The following is a 25,689-nucleotide window of genomic DNA, read 5'->3' as shown; positions in this document are numbered from 1 at the left end:
TGCTTCCATATAGTACCTACAGAACGCAAACTCTGACAGTGAAACTCGTGCCAGACTAGAAGACTGGAGGTGGGGGGAGGAATAGTGGTTAGTAAGCATACATTTACATACTGCCTGTCAGTTTGTTTTATAGCGTGAGATACGTGTATAGGAGTCTCGCCGCCTGACCTATATATCGGTTTTTGTTGTTCTAGAAACAGCCTGCCTGTGACAACGCATTGATGCACTGACAAAACAGATGATCCCCAAGAATTATGTGGACAGTGTTGGAGAATTGGATTATGATATTCCTAGAGTTGGATGGTTTAGGTGAGAACAGCCCCATATTGTAAGAGCTTGATTTAAGTTCATTGGGTACACAATGGTTATCTTACCATTTAGTTTTTGAGTGAAAAACAGTTTGTCTTTTTTTTTGGACCAAATACAATAACCTTGATTTTGGAGGGATTAAGTTGAAGCTCATTCTCAAGCATCCAATATTTTAATCTTTGCGCACAAGCTGACACTCGGCTGATGGCTTCTGTGGGATTTGCGAGTCTAACATGAATTTGCATGTCATCGGAGTACAGGCAGTATCGAAGATTGAACTCAGAAAAGATGTTCAATAAAGGCATAATCTATACATTAAACAGTAGGGGGGAAAAGAAAACCCTGTGGTACACTGCAGAGAACAGGTAAGGAATCGGAATAGTGAGTTCCTAATTTGACTTGTTGAGCTCTGTTGGATAAAAAAGGACGCAAACCATCTCAACGGTTACATGGGATTACAGCAAATAAAAAAATAGTGAATTAAATAATACCGAAATAAAAAATCTATTGAATTCTTTTATTTTAATAATGGGACGCCACAAAAACCCCCATGCTTTTAACACCATCCGAAACAACCCACACTTTATAACCCCTTACCCCAACCCCATATATATATTTTTTGTTCTTTTTTCTGTATTATTTCATTCGTTTTTCTTGTTGATATAATCACTGCATACCCATCTCAACAATTCCTCAGATACCCTAGCCACATGGGACACTCTAGAGAGAAGAATCTCGAATTTGACTGTGTCGAATGCCGCTGATAGATCAAGCATGACACGCATGCTTGCATCACCCTCATCCGTGGCCCTGACGATATCATCCCAAAGGGCCACTGAGGCGGTTTCAGTACTGCATCCAGGCCTAAAGCTAGATTGAAATGTATCAAGAATTTAATTATCTTCCAGAAAATTCTGTAGTGGTATCGTGACTAAAGCCAAACTGGCAATGGGTTATTTACTGAAAATGTACACATAAAAGAAATTGTTAATAGATGGTACATCTAGGTACTCTTTAAAAGGGTATTCAAAGTCAGATAGACATACCAAAAAAGGTTGGGAGTTGGAAGGGTTCCTTGTTAAAAGAACTCACTGCTTAATCTTCACATCATTTACTAGCTATATCCCTATTCTGCTCAATTGTCAGATGTCCTGCGGGTGCACCCTACCTCGCTTGCTATGTAATGTACAGCTGCTGGGAGATCAGGTGGAATGACAATGGGGCTTCCCGCCATCCGTAAACTCATGTTATGCAGGTAGATCGAACAGTGACTTGCATCTAGGATGGAAAGGTATTGAAATGGTGGCAAAAGACAGTTTGGACTGGGTGACTTCAAAACTACTCAAATATAAATAATGTAGATGATTATCTTTTTTTTAAAACATTTTATTGGTTTAAATTCATCTTTGTTATCACTTAATCTATAACTGTAGTGAAAGACACTGATACAGAGAATATCTCCCAGTAGTTCCAGTCTTGCAAGCAGCATCTCTGGGAGTTCACTTAATTTCACATCAAACCCTCAAAGACTTTGTAACCAGAAGAGGACCTGAGCACCAATCCGGTTTCTCTAACTTGTTCAAAATTGTGCAATTTCACTATCTCCCTGTACTTCTTTCTGCTTGTCTGCCAAATGTGAGAGCGCTTAGGAACAAATTTAACACCAGCATAAAGCACTTTCTTAAGCTAAAAGGATTGGCTAATTAAGACTAGATAGGATCTGTTGGCCAACCTGCAGACTTTGTAGCAAGACACTTATAATCCCTGCCTCTCCACTTGACCACAATTGTGCAATATTGGGCACATCACTTTAGCTCGCAGCACTCCAATATCTTTATCTGTCAAATGTGGAACTTTTGAGAAATAAATCGAACAACAGCATAAAGTGCTACAATAACTTTACAATATTCCAATGGGGCAGGGCAGTTGTATTTATTTTAGGCAGTGACATTTCTGAATGTGGAACAAGAAGATACAGTTTCTAATCGTGTCATTTCCATTCGACCAAAATTGTTTGATTCTGGACATATTGATCTACCTGTTCCTCGATTATCTGGAACACCAGTATGAAGCACAATAATATAACAATGACGTTAAACCTGGAGTAACAGATTTAAAACAGGTTTACCACTTGTTTTAGTTTTCTGGTGTATTTTCAATGTGGCGTAAAAAGATTGCAACAGGATGAACAACTGGTTTTTAATCTTTTGGGGTATTCTTTTAAACTTTTTTTGCAGACACGCTGGGAGTAAGGAACAACGAGAGTGTTTCTGCTGTGCAATCCCACTCTGTCTGTAAAAAGAGAATGTATTTATGCCAGCTTGTCATTTACTTGCTGGAATAAATGTATCTGAATCCTATGGTATCCACCTGATTTTATCACTTGTTACAAGCAAGTGGATTGCACAGGAATACTTTTCAAATGCAATGCGTAAATACCAGGAGGCTTTTACACTTTTCACATTACAAATTGTAAAAGAAAGGTTTTGCCTTTTTTAACACTTATTTTTCTTTGTAATGAAAATTAAAATTGCACAGAGGGGTCTCAATTGCACAGAAGTGCAGACATAGCTCAATTGACTTTTTTTAAAATGTGCTCCATTTTGTTTTTGTTATGCAGAATGCGACTTTCTATTATGTCATCAAGATCACAGCTTGTGTGCCATTACTTCCTTGATCTGTGATGTCACTTTTGCCACCCCATGAATTTTGTTGAATCGATATCTCTTGACTTTTGCCACATTTTATTTCAAACCTACCAATTTTTCTATTTTTCTTGTTCAGCTGTTGCTACATCAATGGGCTGAGGGTTAGCTTTTACAATCTTCTTTACAAGGAAGGACCATGAAGTTTGGCAATATGATGAAAAGTGAAATTGAGCGTTTTACCAATGGGTTCCTGCCAATAGATGGTCTGGGAAATAGAGGTGCGTGACTAGTGCAGGGTGCATATTGGTCAATTCTTGAATATTCCGAATGTGCAGCTTTGTGTTGTGATGAATGCAGTCGTTTGTAGAGTGAAAGGACTGGCGTGAAGGTCATTCTAGTGTGGTGGTGTTGTCTCCAGAAGAGCTGTTAGAGTGGGAAGATTTTTATTCCAAGTACCATTTAAGAGGTTTTGCCCTTGTCAGTTTCAGGTAAACTATCTAAGGATTTGAAGAAAGGGTGACAAAAAACGCAAACAACGGCTACACAAACTATTAAGAGAACATACATCCTGCTGCAGAAACCAGCCATGGGAAAACATCTCTTCATGCGTTTCAATACGTTTACTCCCAAGAAAAATGTTCAAACGGCTAATGGTTTCGAGCTGAACACTTGTTATCAATACTGCATCCAATGCATGCTATTCGTGTACTTCACGCATTTGCCAGGTAAATCAACAACACATTTACAAACCTCAACACTGTTATGCATAGACTGCTAACTTTGAGTGCAATGCACCATGTTAGTGTCAGATCTGTGATAGTTTGATATAAATAATAGTACCTTCATTTACAACTACCTACGCAAGTTTTCTCAAGGCACTTTGGTGGCTACAGATGAACTCATATAGTCATTAGAAAATCGTTATCAGTAAAATGTGTAATTATAGAGAAATCGTGAATAAAATAACAATTTTAGAGAAAAATTCTGTTAAGGACAAAAAAAGGGGTTACCATATTTATTTAAATTTTAGGTGTAAGCAATGGAGCCCCTGCGCACTATTCTGTCAATTGATAAAGATATTAGTGCAGCCCTTGGCTGGAATAAGCTGTAGAAATTATATATTTTATGAACTTAGTGATCACTTTTGGCCAAACTTGAGATGAGAATGTGACAGATATTTTTGGACGAAATAACTAAGAAACATTTGTTTGGTGTCCTTTCCTTGTCTCACCTCCTTGCACTGCCCAGCTCATGAAGCACGCACGCACGCAGGCATGCATGCGCACACACAGACCCCACCTCTTCCATTATTTGTGTCTTTATTTAGACTGGTCTGGCCTCATCTATGAATTTGTCTCCTTGGGAGGGTGCACACCCTCCCGCATCAGCTTTCATAGCAGACTCAACTATGGAGAACTACTAATGGCCAGAAATGTGAGATTATCCATATGGGCAAAATCGAAAATATTTAAGATATTTGTGGATTATATTACTGTGGAGAATTCACAGCAGGGACAACTGTTACTACATCAGACCAGACAGAAGTGTGAAGAATTAATCAAGGAGAAGACTGTGGAAAATACAGAGGCCACAAAACCAAAGAATGTATAGTGGTTAGGAAGAGGAACAAGAGGCTATGCGAAGGCATGGTTGTTTTCTGGTTCTTATGCCTTAATGAGCTTAGTTTTAATCAGCAATGCATTAATAGCATTAGCCTAAATGCAGCAGCTGCACCAATCATGATAAAGGATATGAGTGAGCTTAGCTGAAGGATTAACAATATTACAGCCCTCCACTATATTCCTACCTTTGAGGTATTTGTTCACTCTCTCGTAGGAGATAATTGTAAGGTTTAAATTGAATAAATATGTAATCATCATTTTACTATGGAGGGGACTGATAAAAGCATGTCCTGCAAAAGATGGCCAAAGGAATTCCAGACAACGTGGTGAGACAGGACATCAGGATGAATGTGGAAACGCCATTATCGTCTATGTCAATGGGGCTAAGGTACTAAAAATAAAGAATTCATAGTAGTCCGATCTGTGAAATTTGATGATAATATATAGTGGGTAAGCTGAGGAGAGATCATGGTGGGCAAACCTGAATATCATAAATGCAAATTCATGGCAATCAGGAAGTTGGTCAATTCCATCAAGGAAAGAGTTAGGCAAGGTGATCATGTTCAAGGCTCTAGCCTATATTCTCCCAAAACACACTGCACAGACCTAGTGACAATGTAGCAGTTGCTAGGCATTTGCAGCAATATCCATCTTCCCGCCTCCACCAATCCTCCCTCCCCAGAGTGCAGAAGAATGTTTGCCACACATTCCCCTCCTCCCCCCAATACTCTGATGTGTTAGCATCAATGTGCACAGATTTTTCCAGCATGACCAAAGAACGTCAGTTCCTAGATTAAAAACTCATCTGGAAAAGGGCAGTTCACACTGTTTATATAACATCATCACAGAAAATGTGTAAGAAAACATATTTCCCTAAAAATAGCCTGCGTAAGTAGGGGCTCAGAGTATTATTCCGCTCTTCTGATTGATCCTTTGTACTTTGCTTTCGGGACAGTTTTTCTGACTATGCTTATTGAAGGCAGCACATCAAAAAAGCTTCAAAGCGGAGCTGGTGAGAAGGAAGAAACCCCCAAGTGTGTTGTGTTGTCTCGATGGGTAGCTTTTTGCAGAGTCAAGTAAACAAGTGCAAATTGTTGCGGTTTTAATGAACATTTTCGCCAATCGTTTTCTCTGAAGTAATTCTATATAATGCCATCTGCAGAGCAGATGGCCTTGATACGAAAAAAAGGCAAGACTCCCCTTTCTTAGGGCCTTTTAACGGTACATCTGGGAAGACTACTTTTGTCACTGTGCTCAGGTTCAGAAACCATTCGTAAAGTGCAGCTGCCGCAGATGGTCGCAATAGTTATATTCGATTGTAAAATCAAAGACACAGTCAAGTATTTGGGTATTAGTTTCATGCTATAAAAGTTATTCTGGCATTAGCCTGTTCAGCTGGGAGGTATTCCTGCGAGAAGGAAAGGCACTGCTATTTAGATCCGTTTCATCGTCTCTTTCTTGCATTAAACATGCGCACCACAGAGCCGTTGAAGTCGCGTACGCATGTTTTCAGTCAATGATGTCACTTTCACTTTAAGATGAAGTTATCACTCTCTAGCGCCCTTGGCCCCATTGACCCCCCTGATTCAATGATTAAACACACAAGATACATCTGAATACAGTAAACAGAGTCGCGTTGCTTAACGTGCCACACAACTGTTGCCCAGTTTGACTCCTCCACCAAAGAAACTGCTCTTCCTTTAAGAAACCACTCTGACTAGTCTGGCAATATTGCAAAACAAAAGAGGTGATGGCTGGAAGGTTCAGAAATAATCTTAACCTATGACATCGCTCTTGGCAACCCTCCAGACCATGTTCTTGGGCGACCATATGCAAATTAGGCATTTCTCTGAACACAGACTAGACGTTTTTCAACAACTCACTTTGTTAGTAAACTTTATATGCCTTTTCAACACTCCCAAATATATTTCCTTTTGAGACAACCACACAATCAGATAAGGCTGCCCAGGGGGGACATTTACAAGAATGCACTGTACTGTAGTAAATGTTGAATGATTGGAATGTAATGTTTTCCTGTGTGCTGCTCGAAAAATAAACAAGTTAAAAAAAGAATGCACTGTACTAGTTTAAAATGGATTGGGCATTGGAATCGCCAAACAACTCACAGGCAATGATGTGCTCTTTTCACCTACATACAATACTCCTGAGCGAACATGCAACATAATGGCAGTAGAGAACAAAGGGCAAATGATGAATTTCAGTCAAAACAATGTGCACATTGGTAGCCATTCTGAAAACCTAAACCTTACTGGATTTTCCTACCAGGCGGGTAGAATAGCACAGTCCCAGTGACAATGAGAACATACATAAGGAACAGTAATGGAAACCACATGTGGCAGGTAAAATGTTTTAGGGAACGAAACGCTGCTGGTAACATTTGAATAATATGATTTTCTTTAGTTTCATCCAACAAGATATTATATACCTTTTCAGAAATACCTCTTTTTCATAAGTGTTTGCTGAAAATATTTCTTGTGCAGAGAGTTCAATGAGATATAGCAGTTGGCTCTATTTATGCTTTAATGTTACTCGCACAGGCAATGATTTTAATACTCAGGACTAACCATTTGGCTGATTGCAGAGCAAAAGTCAATGGGAGGTTCAGGCTTGGCGAGAACATTTTTGCATTTCAGCCAGATGAGTCACTGCGATCAAAACATAAAACAAAAATACAAAGACTACCTTTCCTGTTTGCTTGGACTTTCATGTGTTGGCCTGGCTGAAAGTACCTTGCATTTGCACACAAACAGCTGCATGACGATCTCAGTCTGGTTGGGATCGCTGCCAGTGGGATTACAGTTTTAGACGAAAGAGGAGTGCATTTCAAAGGCTTTATCTTGCCAGAGAATAAGTAAACTCCCCTTGTGCAGCAAGCACACCTGCAGCGAGAGGATCATCTGCACTGTGTGTAGAGGAACCATAAATGACCTTTGATAGATTGGTTGGCCAAGCTAAGGGCGTAAATCAAATCTGCTTCCAGGAAGATGATAAGTTAGGTCCAGAAGTTGGAAAAGGAAGGAGACAATGTCATAAAAGAGGAGAGAAAGCTTCAAGTAACACCAAGAACACAGATCACAATTCTCTAAATGTTTGTCCCACTTCCCCGTTAACAGCACTTTCAAAGCCAATGTTTGGGGCGGAAAGGGCTTGGGGCCACAGGGCTGCCTGGATTGTAAACAAAACAGCTTGATCCTGCACTATTCCACCTTTAACAAATCTCACACTTGTTTATGCTCAAATCACACAGGGAGCTGTGACCTGCAATGAGTTTAACCAGAACATGCAGTGTCTGGTCCAATATCAGTCAAAGCGCTCAACCTTTGTAGTTCAACTTATGCAAATTGCCAAATGAGCAAATCCTTGTAACCTTTATGCTAACATTTCGTGAAGAAAATCCATGGGCACTGCTTCAAGAAAAAGAGCACTGCCCAATTTTATCTTGTTTTCCCCGAATTGACTTCAACCAGCCCATGTTTAAAAAAACATCACTTTTCTCGTTCACCAGCTTACGCCACCTTAATTAGAATCACCTGTAAAGTGTGTTTACTCATGAGTCTCAAAGTATGATCATTCTTAGATTACTCCACTTCTTAAAACAAAAGGTGATACGCCTTCTTCATGTACGCTTGCTGAAATTCAGAAACTCCAACTGCAGAGGTGGACAGAGCATCAGCAGTCATCCTTCAGCGTCATACTATCACACGACACTGACACCTTTTGCCGGTCAATGCATCCTAAGCAGAGTAAGGTCCTACTGGTATTAAAGCACCTTCATTCGGACTAGGTTTGAGGCAACTACATTGGTGAGCTGGTGCAGTATAAAAAAACGACCAATAATGATAATAACTATAACAGTGTGAGGCAGCAACCACAAATGATAAGCTCTTCTTCTCAAGGTGGAATCAAAACTCATACACATATTAAGTAGCCCTAATAGTGTGAGGCAGAAACTACAAATGATAAGCCCTTCTTCTCAAGGTGGAATCAAAACTCATACACATATTAAGTAGCCCTAATAGTGTGAGGCAGCAACTACAAATGATAAACCCTTCTTCTCAAGGTGGAATCAAAACTCATACACATATTAAGTAGCCCTAATAGTGTGAGGCAGAAACTACAAATGATAAGCCCTTCTTCTCAAGGTGGAATCAAAACTCATACACATATTAAGTAGCCCTAATAGTGTGAGGCAGCAACTACAAATGATAAACCCTTCTTCTCAAGGTGGAATCAAAACTCATACACATATTAAGTAGCCCTAATAGTGTGAGGCAGCAACCACACATGATAAGCCCTTCTTCTCAAGGTGGAATCAAAACTCATACACATATTAAGTAGCCCTAATAGTGTGAGGCAGAAACTACAAATGATAAGCCCTTCTTCTCAAGGTGGAATCAAAACTCATACACATATTAAGTAGCCCTAATAGTGTGAGGCATAAACTACAAATGATAAGCCCTTCTTCTCAAGGAGGAATCAAAACTCATACACATATTAAGTAGCCCTAATAGTGTGAGGCAGAAACTACAAATGATAAGCCCTTCTTCTCAAGGTGGAATCAAAACTCATACACATATTAAGTAGCCCTAATAGTGTGAGGCAGAAACTACAAATGATAAGCCCTTCTTCTCAAGGTAGAATCAAAACTCATACACATATTAAGTACCCCTAATAGTGTGAGGCAGAAACTACAAATTATAAGCCCTTCTTCTCAAGGTAGAATCAAAACTCATACACATATTAAGTAGCCCTAATAGAGAAACGTTGATCCTCTCTTTTGCTCGGTGATCAACAAGTGCTTGTGGTACTGGACTGTTTCTTTTACAATAGCATACTTCACATACCTGTCTAGTCATCCCAACCAATGTAAACACAATGATAATGACAAAGTGATCTTACCAGAGGTTTTATGCCCCGCTTTAACTTGAAGACAGCCCCGGAGGCTTGATAATGATGCCAGCAAACAAGGTTTACGAGGGTGGGGCATGGCCTCCATGGCAACCACCATCTGAGCGGTATGGATAGAAACCTTCTGAAAGCACGATATGGCTCGCTGCACACTTTCTTGGAATGAGTCCTTGGGCACGCCATCAACGAGTGGAGCAGAGCCAGATTCCTTTCCAGTGTAACATTTTGATTTTGATGTCTCATCTTTGTTTGGAATCCTATCGGGGGACGCTGAAGCCTCCATATCCATCTCCAAGTCATTTGTGGTCAGGATCCTGCTCAAGAAACAGCTTATCTGATCCAATTTTACAAAGCTCAGGTTCGCTTTCAAAGGCCTTGACATATCCAAATTGACGTCAGCTGTGGAAAGAGCGTATGGGAGACAGAGCTTTAAAATATAGATCTTTACTTCCTGAACAGAAATACAGCCTTGACTTCTTGCAGATGCTAAGTTCACGAAAAGGATGCAACAATAACTTACTTTCAACGTGGTGTTTCATCTGCAGAAACGTATTATTTTTTTTTATCAAGCTTTGTGCAAATACATTCACACAAAGGGATCTATTTCCAGAAGCTTGTTTTTATGAATAGACACAAAAGAATATATTTTCTGAGAATATCACAAGCTCACTTTTCTGTTAAAATACAATGAACCAAAAATGAACAGAAACAACCCCTATTTTAGCCACAGAATAAAGTCGATATTTACATTATTTTCTCTCTTGAATGAAAGCGAGTCAGTGAGTAGAACGTCAAATTAAATCGTAGTTCAATGGCAAGCTGCTACCCCTGGAAGATCTCTGTCGATATATTAGAATAAGGATTTGGTTTATTACAGGGTACCTGGGACAATTGTACTCACCGGCCAGCAAATGTTTTGGAATTGAAATTCTGATAGCCTGTCGCATTCACCAAATGCTAAGCAAGACTCATAAAATCAACATATGCAAAATAATAATGTAATCAATCAGCTTGGGGGCAAGAGACAGGAAGTGGAAGTGGGAGCATAGCTGATAACAAATGGTGCTCCAGCAAGACATTGAATATGTCAACACATTGAAAGATCCGGGGTCGTGCTGGGCGGTTCACATATCCTCATCGCCAACCCTGCCACATCCAAGCAGAGCAGGGACAACAGTACGAGCATGTCAGTGCTGCCACCTCAGCCCCCCTCCCGACTTACTGCCTGACCTGCCTTCTCCATTTGTACACTCTCAAGGAAAACTCTTGCTGTCTTCCCTTGCACCAACAGCGATCAAATGCCATACACACCGCTTTCAATTAAACAAGGTATCTTGGCATGGCCGCTGCGGGGGGTTGGGGTGGTCCATCCAGTGTTCGCTTACCATCTGCAGTGTATACCTGCAGGTGCACAGTACCGAAGTGTTCTCTCACTCGTGCTCCTGGGCGACTCGGTACCCCTGAGTATATCACAGACACATTTTTAGGAGGGTATTATTTACTATTCCAACTGTAGTCCTAGAAAATGTGGTGAAGCTTTGGTTTTGGCACCTTGTAGGTGAAACTATTATTACTATGTAGTTTCTGTTAGAGCCGGTGTAAATTGTGTCAAATTTCAGATATTGTTTATTTCTACAGACAGTGGGGGTCATTACAAGGTTGGCGGTAGGGGATTAACGGGGCCGGTAGAGCTGCCGGCCCCATTAAACCCCTACCGCCGCATTACAAGGTTTGCTCGCAGGACCCGGTAAGGACGCCTGGTTTTACCAGGCGGCCTTAGCGGGTCCCGCGAGCAGACCAGCATGCTAACAACGGGCTTGTTGTTAAAGGGGCCGTTGTTAGCATGCTCCCCATACCCATTGAGCCCTATGGTGGCTCAAATGGGAATGAGGATGTACTGGGTCCGGGTTCCCTGAATGGGGAAATACCAGGCCCTCCAAGGTTGGAATGGCCCGGTACTTCCCCATTCAGGGAATCCGGACCCGGTACCCGGTAAGGGGGTAGCCATGCCGCTAATAGCGGCATGGCTACCTCCAAACTTATAATGACCCTGAGTGTTTCAATTACAATCATGAGAGACAATCTGCTACACAACACTGTTGAAAGTCTATTGCATTTTACATAATCCATTATATAGTGTGAGATAGTCCTTAGGAGCTAGAACTAAGTCAAGGATGCGAATTCCTCCTTTGTAGTCTAGCTCTTAGTGCATGCACATTTCTATAAGCAGCTTCATATTCCACATGCATTTTTCCAGCATGCAGTGCAGCATGCAGTCAATATGCATGATACTCTTACTACCAATTCTATATTGAATCATCATTCCCTGCAGTTCGGAACATTCCTGTGGTATTTTGCCATTAACAGTTAAGTGGGGCTAAATGATTTCTTTTAGAATTACCTGTAAGGTTGATTTAGGGATTCCTGATCTCATACTGCTAGCTCCCACTCCTGTATATTGGTGCATCTGAGGCACACAGGATGAACAAATGTACACACATGTCAGTATTTGTACTCATCGGTTAGTGTCAAGATCCCTGATTCTTCTTCAGTTTCATTAGTGAGGTTCAGCCGCACATATCCTTAGGCTCCTGGCAGGGGCATGGGAGGATGCCCACTGCTAAAACCTTATTGATATACCATGAATGGTGCCGTTTAGTAGGCAGCAACTGTGCTAAAAATATGAACATTACGGTCAAACCCAGAATCCCTCTTCTTTTTAAATCTGTGTAATTTGCACTTCATTTGGGCCACTTGGAATATTAACCGAGCCACGAATGCGGAGGTGGCAATTGGATTTAATGACAGGCGGCACCGCAGTGTACACGTTAGATTCCCGGCTACGACATTTAGAGAGGCAACTCTCTCCCCCTTCGGGGAAAGTCTACGTGGAGGGGACTTTGCCCCATATTAGTACAAGTCTGTGGAGTGGAACACTTCAGCTGGGTGGCACGCCGAGCTGCAATTACTTGGCATCCTGCCACTATGTGTTTAGAGACACTTTTGTTATCCGTACATCTATTTCTCCAAGATAAAATCGAATATTACCTCCAACTGGCTTGTCAATATTTACTTCCATTCTTGAAAACAAAAATGTATAAATGAACATGTTTGGACCTGTATTTTCCATTTCCATGATGCCTGCTTATTTTACACTTAAAACACTTTGCTTATGTGGAACTGCCGATTTAAATTCATCGTCCACCAGCATAAACTGACTGTCCGTGCCAACGAAAGGCTAAAAGCAAAAAACTGTTTCACAGGTTCTTTGGAGTGGATCTTAAAAAATGTAAATTACAGGAGAGTTTACAGAGTTGTCCTACACTCAGGTGAAAGCTGTTGAGTGAGTTCTGACTGTTAATTTCTATCATTGTGAATTCTCGGAACTATGTTCCCTGCTGGCCTACACCCACTCCCCACAATCCCCATCATCACACCCCTCCCACACACAATACAACCCCCCAAAACTTGCACCTCCTGCTGTTTAAGGGAACGTTCGGTGCAGAGCACTAAAAGTGGACGTTTCAACTTCTTTCTATACTTTCATTTTAAAATGAAACCATTCTGGAATGGTTTCCTATACTTTTTTAAAAATAAAAGTATAGGAGCTGTAAAACGTAATTTAAAAAAGTAGAGGAGCATCGCTCACGAACCACTCCCGCTCACTTCAATCACTGCTTGTCGGCCTACATTTACAAAAGGAAAATAACCAGCAAGTACTTTAGAGGAATTCAAAATAAAGTGCGCTAAAAGCCAGCATTTGCAAAAATCTGTGTCAATGATCAAGGAATGACATTAGGGGAGAAAAGTGGGCAGTATTTTGTTAACATTACAAGGTTTCTTAGAATTGAGTATTTCCTTTCCCTTGGTTACTTTTCATACCGCTTAGTATTTTGTGAGAAGGCGGTCAAACATATCAAACAATCAAGCTCATTCTGCCAAGGGTCAAGGTTCACCCTCATGCATCACACAGGGTTGCCATTGCTTTGCTGTGATTTCACATGCTCTGACCTCACTTCCCGCGATGTTGCACATTCCATTTGCTAATGATCCCCCTCGACCCGGGGCTCAAAGTTATAAAAGTGATGTGCTACATACCATCTAGACATGTTGCAGTGCTTGCCAGCTGATCCTGTACTCTGCTAGCGTTGGAAAAGGGACTGCTTACTTTCACTGAGGTACCTGCTTGCATCCACCCTCACTTTCCCTGGAAACCTGTGACTTTTTCTGTGTGAGTAAAATACGAAATCTGGCGGAGTCAACAGTTCTTAAGCAGTCGCGGATAACGAGACAAACATTTCTGCCACAAAGTTTGCTTCACTTCCTGATCTGGGTTTTCTTGCAGGGTCCTGTGTTTAGAGAAACCTTCTCTGGAGCTTATGGCAAGTGTAAATAGTGGAGGGAAAACAGTAAAAGGCACGCAGCAAGCAAAGCTTGCAGAAACCCCAGCTTACCACTTCATAAACTAAGGAATCTAGCAATCCGGGCACATGCAGATGAATCGAATCAGTGGCAAATCCCTGCAAAATATCATTAGTTCTGATCAGAGAGGTCAGATGGAAGCCATGCTCTATATTTAACAAAGGTGCAAATCTGCGCAGCGTAAACTCACTACCCAGAACTGCAAGGGTGACATTGTATAAAGCAGACATGGAAAGCGCACACTCTGAGGGGCATTCGCCATTCCGATAGGGCCGAGTCCTGCCACACAAGCTTGCACATTCCGAATGTACAAAGGTAGAGGCATACAGTAAGTGCATGCTGAGGAGGACCAGTGCCGTCCCCCTGCGCCCACCCGCTGCACAGTTCACACACTAAACAATGTGTTAGGAATCGCACCCCATGCAGCCCTCTCAAACATTAAACACAGGGCTGCAACTATGGTGCTGATGTGCGAAGTATAAAAGGTTAACAACATGGCAGAAATTAAAGTCACATACAGGGACAGTATACAAAAACAAGATACCATAAGATAGGAGCAACTAAAAGTACATGCAGACGCAGCACCAAAATACCACAAAATACAGCAGCAAATAACCAACTTAAAAGAACATAGCAGCAACAAAAAGACCATGCAAAGGCAGTATACAAAACCAACTTAAATTAGCAACTAAAAGCACATGCAGAGACAGCATCAAAAAACCACAAAACATAGCAGCAACTAAAAGCCAATGCAGGGATGGCATACAAAACCAACTTAACGTAACATAGCAGCAACAAAAAGACCATGCAAAGGCAGTATACAAAACCAACTTAACATAACAGCAACAAAAAGACCATGCAAAGGCAGTATACAAAACCAACTTAACATAACAGCAACAAAAAGACCATGCAAAGGCAGTATACAAAACCAACTTAACATAACATAGCAGAAACAAAAAGACCATGCAAAGGCAGTATACAAAACCAACTTAATTTAGCAACTAAAAACACATGTAAAGGCAGTATACAAAATAACATGTTGCAGCAAAGAAAGGTCTCAGAGGTCACTCACTAGCTTGTGAAATAAGAACAGCCAACCTGATTACCAAAACACAGCTTTCAAAGCAGCAGACCGTGCCACAGCACCCATATGACTGAACCAAAACAAGCAGCCCTTAGACTCTAGAAACCATTAGCATCAGTGTGGCGTGCCATTTCCAACAAGCTAAACATCAGGCCTGGCCAATAACTTAGCTCGGTAAGGTCACAGACTTTATCCAGCTCAAACAAAATTCCCAGGCAACAACAATATAAGGATCACATCTTCCTGACTAGTAATAAATACCCTGTGCTATTGTTAACTGGACCAGTGATGCAAAACACTTCTATCTCCTAACTGCGTTAAAGAAGAATACATAGAAATTAGAGGGCCTTATAAGGATGGGGGGGGGCCTTGCGATCAAAGGCCAATTGCCCATCGACATAAAATACTACCATGGAAGAAGCAACAGATACCTGGTAACTTTGACTTAACCTAAACCAGTCACACCTTTGTATACCACTCACCTAGAGACAGAGCCTACCGTGGCATCTTAGGCCAAAAGATCATGGTTTATCAAGCACTCTGAAAGTGGTGATAGCAGCACTAAATTAAACACCAGAACAAAAGAATGCAGAACGTTCCCAATACTTCTTTCCATAATTGCCTACTCTACAAAAGCAGATTACACTTGTTCACCAGATTACCCAATATGGTTATGTGTATGTTGTCCGTCAGTTTTAACCTATTTTGCCTCCATTGCTTCAACTGGAAATGCCATTAATTCACTATAGTTTCTGTGCTGAAGATACCAGTTCTTTCTGTCCCGTTAAGGGTCATGATCCTTATGCCTCCAGTTGCAATTCTAAACGCTATATCTGTGTCACTACTTCATCTAAAGAACGCTTGCCTCTTAAAATTTACAAGATAGTCCTGCAGAACCGTAAAAAGGACATCCCTTCCTTATCAAGCAGGGAAGCTCCCGGGCAAGGCAGAACACCAGAGTTGAACTTCTAAAAATAAGAGTACAATTATTGTTGCTATATTTGAACTGAGAAACTTTCCTTTATCTAAGAAGGATAAATCGTATACTTGTTCAAGGAAGCGGAATAGCCTTTGATTTTCTCTGTTGAATCATTGGAGTGTTGGAACTTTCTACTGACAAGCTGAAGTTGCAAAGAACTGTGTTGGAACTTTGTTGCAAACCAGAATGTCATCATTTTCTTTTATTGAACTGGGAAGCAGAATTCAACTTAAATCTGGGGAAGGGGAATTCACCCAGGTTATGAGGAGAGTCTGTGGTTACATTATGAATTCAATAATTATTGTTTTGAACTGCGATGTATATCCTTATTTATTTATTGTATGTTTAAGTGTGAGGGACAGATATCCTTTGTTAGAGTGTTGTTTAGTTTATTTTAGGCAGGGAGATCATTGTCAGGTTAGGGATAGTGAGGGGTTTATCCACTTTCTTATTTAATAAAATTAGGTCACCTCTAGGAAGTTGTCAGGCCAGTTTAACATTTCTTCCAGAAAACGGTCATATGCTCGATACTACCCACCATCACCTTCACTTGCTAGGTAGTGCCATCATATACCAAAGTTATCTCAGCCCCTCACATCCAAAAGGCAGTAAGTGTCGTCATATGTCCATTTCACATCTCCCACGATACATGCTGGACGCCCCAGGTATCACACTTCAGGTACCATCATCAAATGCTCGGGACAGCAAGTGTAGTAAGTGAGCAGTACTACCAGCAAGATTCCCCTGCCCATTGCACACCAAGTAATGCTACAAACGCTCATATTACATAATCTTCTGGAAACAACAAAGGCTATCTAGTCTCCATAGTATCCTCTGCCATTATAGCACAAATATTTTGGCCTCAGTTGGGGTTTCACCATCCAAGTGAAAGAGTAAAATTAGATACTAATAGCAGGCTACAACACTGGAAACAAGGATGGCCAAGGGTGGTCCTGATCTAACTAGGATTTCACCCGTCTCCCACAAAACCTTTAAGTGAAAGATGATAGCCCTCCCAGAAGACCTACCATTCTGGAATGGAAATAAAGAGGAAACACTGGCAATTGCAAATGCACTAGCAAACACTATTACTAGGCATTCAGCTTCTCGGAGCATTGCGTTACATCTTTAAAATAAGTGAGTAGGGGATGGGGAAAGAGAAGTAAGCATTCAGGAAAAGGGCTGGTCTTGGTTAAGGAATCCAGAACCACCAGTAAAGCTGGAGGGGGATTCATTGTCTCGGAGGCTCATAAACTCCAATTTGCTCATTTCATCTTCCTTTGTTTCAGTGCCTTTTGGAAAATAATGGGGCACTTTTGCTGTGGTTTCTGCAGATGGATGGCTTAGCAGAAGAACAATCATCTTCTGGGGGAATCCCAATACAAGGACGTTATCAGAATGAGGCTCAGAAGGACTTTAATGAGCATGTTGTATGTGAGGCAGAAAACAGACAGCATGAAGGATATTCTCTTAGGGGCTTCATTGTGTAGACACTTTTATTGTACAGACACTCTTAACAATTGTTCTGGCCTGTGCCTCAGATGGCCTCAAAAAAACACCAACTCACGAAGACGGTTCAAGTGTTTTTATTAAAATATTTGACATGTGTCTCCTTAAGGGCCGTCCCTCCCTCCCTCTCTCGCACCTCCTGTGGGCTTTAACCACGCTTTCCCAGAAGGCCCTAATCCTGAAGCTGGTCACTAGAGATCACTGTCCCCTAGTATCTAAGAGCTGGGTAGCTAGTGGTTAGGGCGTAAAGGCAAAAGCCTGATCTCTTACGCCCTCTCCGGATTACTATTTGAAGGCTATCCTGAGGTCCCACAAGAAGAATGAACTTAAGAAGTGGTGCCTTCCAGTCTCCCTCGTTCGTCCTACTACACTAGCTTCCCACTACTCTCTAGTACACTCTCCTCCCTCACTACACTAGATCCTCCATCTTTTAGTGACTCTCCTTTCACTCTCGTTCACCTTTGCCACTTAGCCTCACCTGCTCTGCGACACTCCCACTTAGTCTCAATCACACTTTACTAACTATACACACACACTCACACCCAAGAAGTACTTTCTCTCACCAATCAATACCTCACCTTGCACGCACACTCTGCTATCTTCCTCCATGCTCTGCTAAACCATCCTTCCTCCACCTAGCCCCTCAAGTTGCCTTCTTCTCAATTTACCCCTTTATTCATCCCCTTCTCCCCCTTTAGTCACCCCCTCTGCCTCTGCCTGGTTCTGGTGCCCACCTGGTTCCCCAGGCCAATCACTACCCTGTTCTTCCACAGGGGTCGGGCTACAGAGATGGGAACACATAAAACATTCTTTAAGCCTGGCCCCCTTTGTGAACACAGGTCCGTTGGTAACCCGTAATGGCGGCCACTACAATCAGAGTTTGTTTCAGAGTTCCTACTCTGCGTGAGATGAGCGATCGAAGTGCTGGTATGCAGCGAGTGATGTTCTGCTGTCTTGCTGTTCACTCCAAATCTCTTGCTGGAGGGTTACGCATCCCTCCTCCACCACAAGGTCCTCTGGGCTCTGTAGTCCTGGAATAGAAGAACAAAAACACTGGCCAGAACAGGGCAAGGCAGTTATGGGGCAGATAAAGATGACTCTTGACAAATGCATCGAGGCACATGCAGAATGAACAGGGGTACTCCCTACTTCCTCATACCGCCTCCGGGAAGGACTGGCCTTAAACTGCTGCCCCAGTCGAGAGGGGTTCTAATCGCCCTTTAAAAGGTCAGGTCTCGGAAGCTGTCACACTCTGTATTGTTTTCATTTGTAGTTTTCTGGAAGAGTCACTCTAGACAGGCCTACCGCCATGCTGTCTTTTCTATGCACGGTGATAAGGAAAGACATGGGGGATGCTTACGTTTGTAACTCTGCAATGTTGTCTTTAAAGAATAAGACAGCAAGAATTAATACTAGACAGTTAAAACTACTTTTTTAAATCTCAGATTATCTTCTAGGGTTATTTTTTGTACTTTGCTGTAAGGAAATGCCAGGTTTCATGATCTGAACTTCGTAAGAGCTGCATTTTAAAAATTCAGCACAAAGCTCCATGGCGTTGGCATTCATTGGCATAATACAACTCATTAAGATTGGCTTCTTATAGGTTCTCAAATTCTGACGCAAATCAGCATCCTCCATAAAGCACATGAGAATTTGGATTAGCTTCCCCAAGAAATACATTTTAACTCCCTGCTAAAACATTTAACAAGAGTTTGTAAAGAGTACTACTGATCCAGGTACCTTATCGGTAATCTGCATGATTGAATGGATCGGCACGAGGGATGGCAGAAGGCCTAGCACTGAGGACACATGCTTTATACCTCACATCTCTATTGACAGTAAACTATGTGTGAGTTTTCTTGCTCTTGGCACAGCCCGCATTCACCATAAGTAGTGGCCCAGGCTGATGCAGACCTTTGTTAAACCTGTTCTGTTCGGGACTGTTGGTGCTGCTGGTAAACACTTCGAGAAATCACTTGGTTGGGGGCAATGTTGGAAAGCATATTTCAATGCTCTTGTAATTCACCCCTTGAAAGAGGCCCCAACTAGCCTATTCTCCAGCCAGCCAAAGAATGTATTAATGCTTGGTAATTGTATGCAGAGACAACCACGTGCCAGCCTAACAGAGGTCCAATGAGGCAGCGCCTATCTGCAAGTTGAAAGTAGCTGCTTCACCTCTGCCTGAATGGGTAATGGTGCTTTCAGGAACCTCTTTTCTCACAATCTCTTAGCAAGTCTTGATGCACATGACAATACAGCGAGAAAGGATCTGTTTAGTAATGGCCCTACCCTTCCCCGAAACAGCAAATCTAAGACACTGCCAATTGTCAATGAATTACTCCTTGACTAAGTTGAGAATGCTCTACTGGTCAAGAAAATGAAATGTTTCCTCCTTTTTTCGAAGGATGTGAAGGAGCAGAAAATATTGGAAAACTAATCTTCTAAAACAGTAGAATGGAGGGCCTTATTATGCGTCAAATTAACACTGAATATACTGGAAAAGGAGTTTCCAGGCAGAGGACCTGCAAAGGCCACAAAGAAAAGAATGCATAGGCTCAAAAGGAGTCATCATCAAGAATTATAATGCCAAGTTGAAATTCCAGTATATTTGTTTGGCAAACAGGAATGAACAAACCCTTTCAAGAACGCTAAGGCAGTCGAGATTATGCTGTACTTCTTGTATACGCTGCCCCTGATGTCACATCCGGTGTCATGGGTCTGCAGGACGTACCTGCACTACATCCTCTGGTGATTGAAAAAGTTTCTCAAGGCAGCTGGCACTGAAGAAGACCTATCTAAGGCAAAAAATCTGTGGCAGGAAGGAAGCCATTAGAAAGTGAAAGGGTGCAGAAGTACGAATAAATCCGTGGCAGGAAGGAAGCCATTAGAAAGTGAAAGGGTGCAGAAGTACGAATCGGACACAATGGTGGCATGGTGATTGGCAAAGACTTATATTCAGGCAAGAATAACGAGGAAACCTATCTCTCCATAACTCTAAGAGGGATTCCCCTGCCTCTCATAAGGAACTATGGGATCAGTCAGAATGTACAGATAAACAAAAAGAGTCCACCATCTTTCTCAAAATGCCTACCTCTATCCCCCTCACTTTCAACTAATAAGAAAAGGGTAGAGGATCTTCCTGGTCCAGAAGAATGGCTCCCTACTTCTGGACAATGAGCCACCGCTGCAATCGTCGGGGGAATTTTGCCTGTGAGAAGGACCTCCTTCCCCAGGTCTCAGTTTCTTTCTGAAAAAACAGAGTTCCAGCTTAAGGTTCCAACGCAAACATCATTCCTCATGGACCATAGTTCAGGTTCACTATTGGGTTCACAATACACAATCTTCGGGTAAGGCACCAGAGGTATTGTTTCCTTCTCCTGAGGTCTCATGGCTTTACAGTTCATAAGGGCTGGGCAGACGACCCCCTTCCCCCAGGCCCTTTCAGACTTTCACAATTCACAGTTCAATACTACCAGGGGGTATGCCTCCCTTCCCCTGGCTTGCATTGTGCTTCTAAAGTTCATAATTCACATGAGCTCCCAATCTTATGGTGTGCGAGTCCCAGACCAGTGTGTTCCTCTTGACTTGGTGCAGTAGTCCTGGTTCACTATCCTGCCAGGTACTGGGACTATGAAGATGAGTTTGGTTACAGACCCATGGCATTCTTTCCTCTTGGTGCTGCCGACCTGGTTCATTATCCTGCCCTGTACTGTGACTATGAAGATGACTTAGGTTACTCTTCATAGAAGGGTGTGGATTTCAGACACATGGGGTTCTCTCCTCTTGGTATTGCAGTTCCTTTTCTCTAGGGGTCTTCGCTGTCCCCCCAGGGACTTCACTTAGGCCTGTGAGGTCGTCTTGGAATAAGACACAGACAACAGATTCAAAGTTCAGAAAAAAACTCTTTAATTAAATTAAATGTCATGATGGAAAAACGCCCATCTTGCCCTATACTAGTGTGGGATTTCCCTACCAGCCAATACTGAGGAAAGTCAAAGTCAATAAGTTCAATTTAGGAATCTGTCTGTGTCCAAACCCAATGCTTGACCTCACAACTACTCTTGTACAACGTATAGGGATGTCAGCAAACAACAGAATAGTGTTCAGAATAAAGTTCAAAGCTTGATTCAGCTTGTAATGTTCCTTCAGCCCCCTTCCCCAAGTATAAAGCAGTGCTTCTAACAAGTCTTAAGATTGCCTTGAGTTCCAGAACAATATAAGTTTGAACAATACACTGGGTTCCCTTTTCCCAAGTTCCAAGGCACAGTTCAAAACCACAAAATATCCTGATGCTCCGTCCTCAAGACAAATAAACAACTCCAACTCCTGCAATGTATTCCCTTGAGGTTGTTTCCCAATGTCTTTAATGTTCTGTGCCACACTGGACCCTTGTGTATACGGCTGGTCTTTGTATCACAAAAATGTTTTTCAGACAATAAATAGGGTTACAGGCACAGTATTCATGCAAACAGTAACAATTCTAAAGAATTTCGGAAGGTCCAGTAGAAAAGGGTTCGGCCCGCAGGGTGGGGTAGAGAGGGCAGTAGGTTCCATTGTTTGGCTGCGATGGTTGGGAAGCTCGAGCCACCTGCTTTAGCCCTTTTAAATTTGGGATGAACGAGATAGTGGGAATAGACTGTTCTAGTGGGTCTGAAGGAGTTTGCTTTGGTTATCCTCTGTGAGAGATAGGGAAGGGCCTCATTGGAGAGACACCTATGAGTGATTGACAGTGTTTTGAACAGAATCCTCTCGCAAATGGGGAGCCAGTGGCTCTTTCTCCTGGCTGAGGTGATGTGTTCCCGCTTGGGGATGTTCAAGGCTGCTTGGAGAGCATTGTTTTGAATAGTCTGCATCTTTCAGATGGTGTGCTCAGAGGGGCCTGCAAAGAGTGCATTACAGTAATCAAGTCTTGATCTGATGGTAGCTCGAGCAATTGTAAGGCAGCTGTCTGAGGATAAGAATGGTCTGGAAGCGTTTATACGTTTCATGGGGTACGCAGCAGAGGAGGCGATGGCATTCACTTAGAGCGTGGCATCCAGGTATACTCCTAGTGTCTTGACTACAGGTGAGACTGGGATAGGGATGCCATCAATGTTGAAGGATGAGTGTTGGGGGTCAAGCTTCTTGATCACCGCATAGGGGCCCACCAAAAGGATCTCTGTCTTTTCGTCATTAAAGCAAAGGCAGTGAGTGGCCAGCCAGGCCTGGATGGTCAAGAAGACAGAGTTTAGGGCTGAAGAGTCATCATGGTATTTGCCGGTGAGGGGGAGTAGAATGTGTGTGTCATCAGCAAAGTTTGTGTATGATATGCCGATAGATTCTAGAAGGTCGAATAGAGGTTTTGTAAATATATATTGTACAGGGTTGGGGATACACAGGACCCTTGCAGTACACTGCAAGTGATGGGGCAAGGGCGACACAGGCGTTCTCAGATATACTTTCATGGATCTATCACTCAGGAAGAAGGTGATCCACGATGTGGCCTCCAGTGAAAGGTGTGCCGAGGAGGTTAGGTGTGGCAAAGGATCTTGTGGTCAACCAGATCAAATGCTGACGATAGGTAAAGGAGTAACAATAGGGTAGGTTTTCCCTCGTCCCTGATCTCATTGAGCTGGTTCTAAGGTCAGGTAGAGCTGATTCAGTGCCATGGCCTGGGTGGAAGCCCGACTGACGCATGCCGAAGGTGTGATTGGCTTCCAGATAGTTCTGAATTTGCAGATAGGCTGCCCCGTTAAGTATGTTCAGCAGAAAGGGGACTGTGGTGATAGGACAATAGTTTGTTGGAATTGTGGGGTCAAGTGTTTTTCTGCAGAGCTCATGGGAGTCTGGAGTGAACCACGCGTTTCTATGCACTGATGGTTTGCATTTGCTTGGCATTAGTGGGGCCACAGCATCAATGGCTGCGGTCAAGGTTGTGCAATACAGGTGAGCGAGTGCAATGGGGTCTGTGGGAAGAGGTAGTTAGGGAAGGTGTGTGCTGAGCTGTGGGGAAATGTGCTCCTTGGTGAGGTTTCTGGAGCTGTGCGCCAATGGGGGGGGCAGCAAACGTGTGAAAGGTGAGATATGCCCAATAGGGGAGATGGTGAAGTTTAGTATGTGGAGGTAGGACCATGGACATGGACTGTTAGAGCTAATTGTGATCTGCAATCCAGTCTAGGATGCAACCTTTAGAGTGGGTGCAGGTGTCAACATAATGTACGAAGCCTAGCACACTAAGCGAGTTGACTACGGACGAGGCTATTGCATTCATCGGGTCATTGTATCTCAAATTAAAGTCCCCTAGGATGAAATTGTTGGAGGTGAGCTTGATACATGCACCTAGGGTGTGTAGGAGATCTTGTCCAAAGGTGGGAACTGGGTTTGCAGGGTGATAGTGTAGGAGTCTGTGATAGTCAGTTTGACCGATAGGATATCGCAGTTGTTGTTGAGGGTAGTGTTGATTTCTCTGATGGGCAGGGAGTCCTTTGCTATTAGTGCCACCACTCCACCCCTAGCGTTAGGTCTGTCACACCGGAAAATGGTGAAGCCTAAGGGGACAGCTATGGAGAGGGTAGGGCCTGATGCGGCAAGTAGCCATGACTCTGTGACTACTAGGATGTCAAGGTTAAGCATCAGGAGGAGATCATTGATGTCAATGGTGTGAGCCTGGATTTATCTTGCATTGTAGCGGTGGCATGAGATAAGTATTTTTTGGCTAGATGCAGCCTTGGTTCTTGGCTTGGGGTCCCGTTGCAGCAGGTTACCAATGGGGCTGCAATTGGTAGAATTATTCCTGAATGAGGGATTTAGGCCTTGATGTGGGTGGTGTGCGTTACAGTTCGGAGTCTGGGGGTGGGGGGACAGGGTGAGGTGGGATAGTGTGGTTAGTAGGTTTGAGGCTTTTTTTGTAAGTGGTTCGCTACGCCTAGGCCTAGTGGTGAGGGCAGTACGTTAGCTAAGGCGAGCGTTTCTTGTCTCAGTGTGTAGAAGGAAGATGCCATGGTGAGGGAGGTGTATGGGGGAGGAGTCCTGAGTTCCTGGTGGCCCTGTGGCGATGAGTGGATGGAGGACTCATTGATTTTGTGGCTGGGTATGTTGCTAGTCCTCTGGCTGAGACGATAATTTATTTCCTTAGTTGCCCGGGGCAGGGTGAGCAGTGTGGTCGCGGGCAAGCCATGATATCTCTCAAGAAGGCTAAGGCGTTATGTTGCTGCGGTGATGATGGGGTCTTGGAGCTGTGTTCTGACTTGGCAACAGATGCAGTGTCTCTGATGCCCGGGGACATGTCGAGTGTGCATTTGCTGCGGATACTGGCCTTTATCATCTGGTGGTGTGCCGATGGGCTTGGTGTTCACGTCATGAGTGGAATGTGTTGTGGTGACATTGGGCTGCACACATGCTGCAGCGTTTGGGCATTAAGTATAGAGAGTGGCAGAACACAGTTTGCAAGCATACGTGGTCGAGCGGAGGTCAGTATAGCAGGCGGCATGTTGCTGGGCAGCGGGAGGTTCAGAGGATTGCTGTATGGAGTAGTGTGAGGGTGGGCGGCCTGCCGGGAGGAACGGTCTGGGGGTGAAGATGGTTGTGGCACACAAGAGGCGCAGGAGTTGAGTAAGGGGAATTATACATTTGGGCAGGTGCTGGTAGACAATAGTTGGCGTGGCCAGCTTACCTTTGCCTGAGAAAGTGCCAGTAGATCCTAGATGTAGTGGGGAAAGGGTAGTTTGCATCGGCATGGCATTAAGGATACAGGATGAGGTGAGTGGCCGAATATGATGGGACATGACATTCAGATCCACAGCCGCAGCATCCACGGTTAGACACGGCCAGACAAGGGTCTTTAGTGCTGGCCTTAATAGTGGGACATTGCAGGGGGCTTGCGTCGCCTGCCGGCTACCAGGCCATGGGGAAATATTTGTGGCATCAACAATGAGGACCTGATTTCATCTCAAGACCCTGACATCCTCTTCATCACCGAAGCCTGGTTCTTCCATGACTGCCGGCCCATTGCACATGAGGCTTCCCCTACAGGCAACACTCATACTGTGCATAACAGAAGCAGCAGGGCAGGTGGCCTTGCTATACTATACAAATCCCACCTCTCCATTTCGTACTCCGAGGAACAATCCTGCAACTCAGACTGCAAATCTCTCCTAGTCAAATTTCTCCACAGCCCCACACACTCGCACATATTCCTGCTCATATATA

At 43.1% G+C, this 25,689-nt stretch overlaps 1 protein-coding gene across 7 annotated transcripts in view; it reads right to left on the bottom strand.

The window, feature by feature from the left end:
• The window catches only part of VPS13B (vacuolar protein sorting 13 homolog B), a 3,421,660-nt gene that overhangs the window by 650,956 nt on the left and 2,745,015 nt on the right, over positions 1–25,689 (bottom strand). For all 7 annotated transcript variants that reach the window (XM_069621427.1, XM_069621422.1, XM_069621424.1 and 4 more), the window contains one exon: positions 9,500–9,907. In XM_069621427.1, coding sequence (XP_069477528.1) covers positions 9,500–9,907 — 408 coding nt within the window. The remainder of the gene's footprint in view (positions 1–9,499; positions 9,908–25,689) is intronic.

This window comes from Ambystoma mexicanum, chromosome 5q, assembly GCF_040938575.1.
Source record: "Ambystoma mexicanum isolate Mex_15411 chromosome 5q, UKY_AmexF1_1, whole genome shotgun sequence".
NCBI lineage: Eukaryota > Metazoa > Chordata > Amphibia > Caudata > Ambystomatidae > Ambystoma > Ambystoma mexicanum.
Note: the sequence above shows the minus strand (reverse complement) of the source record. Positions and strands in the feature narration are given on the sequence as shown.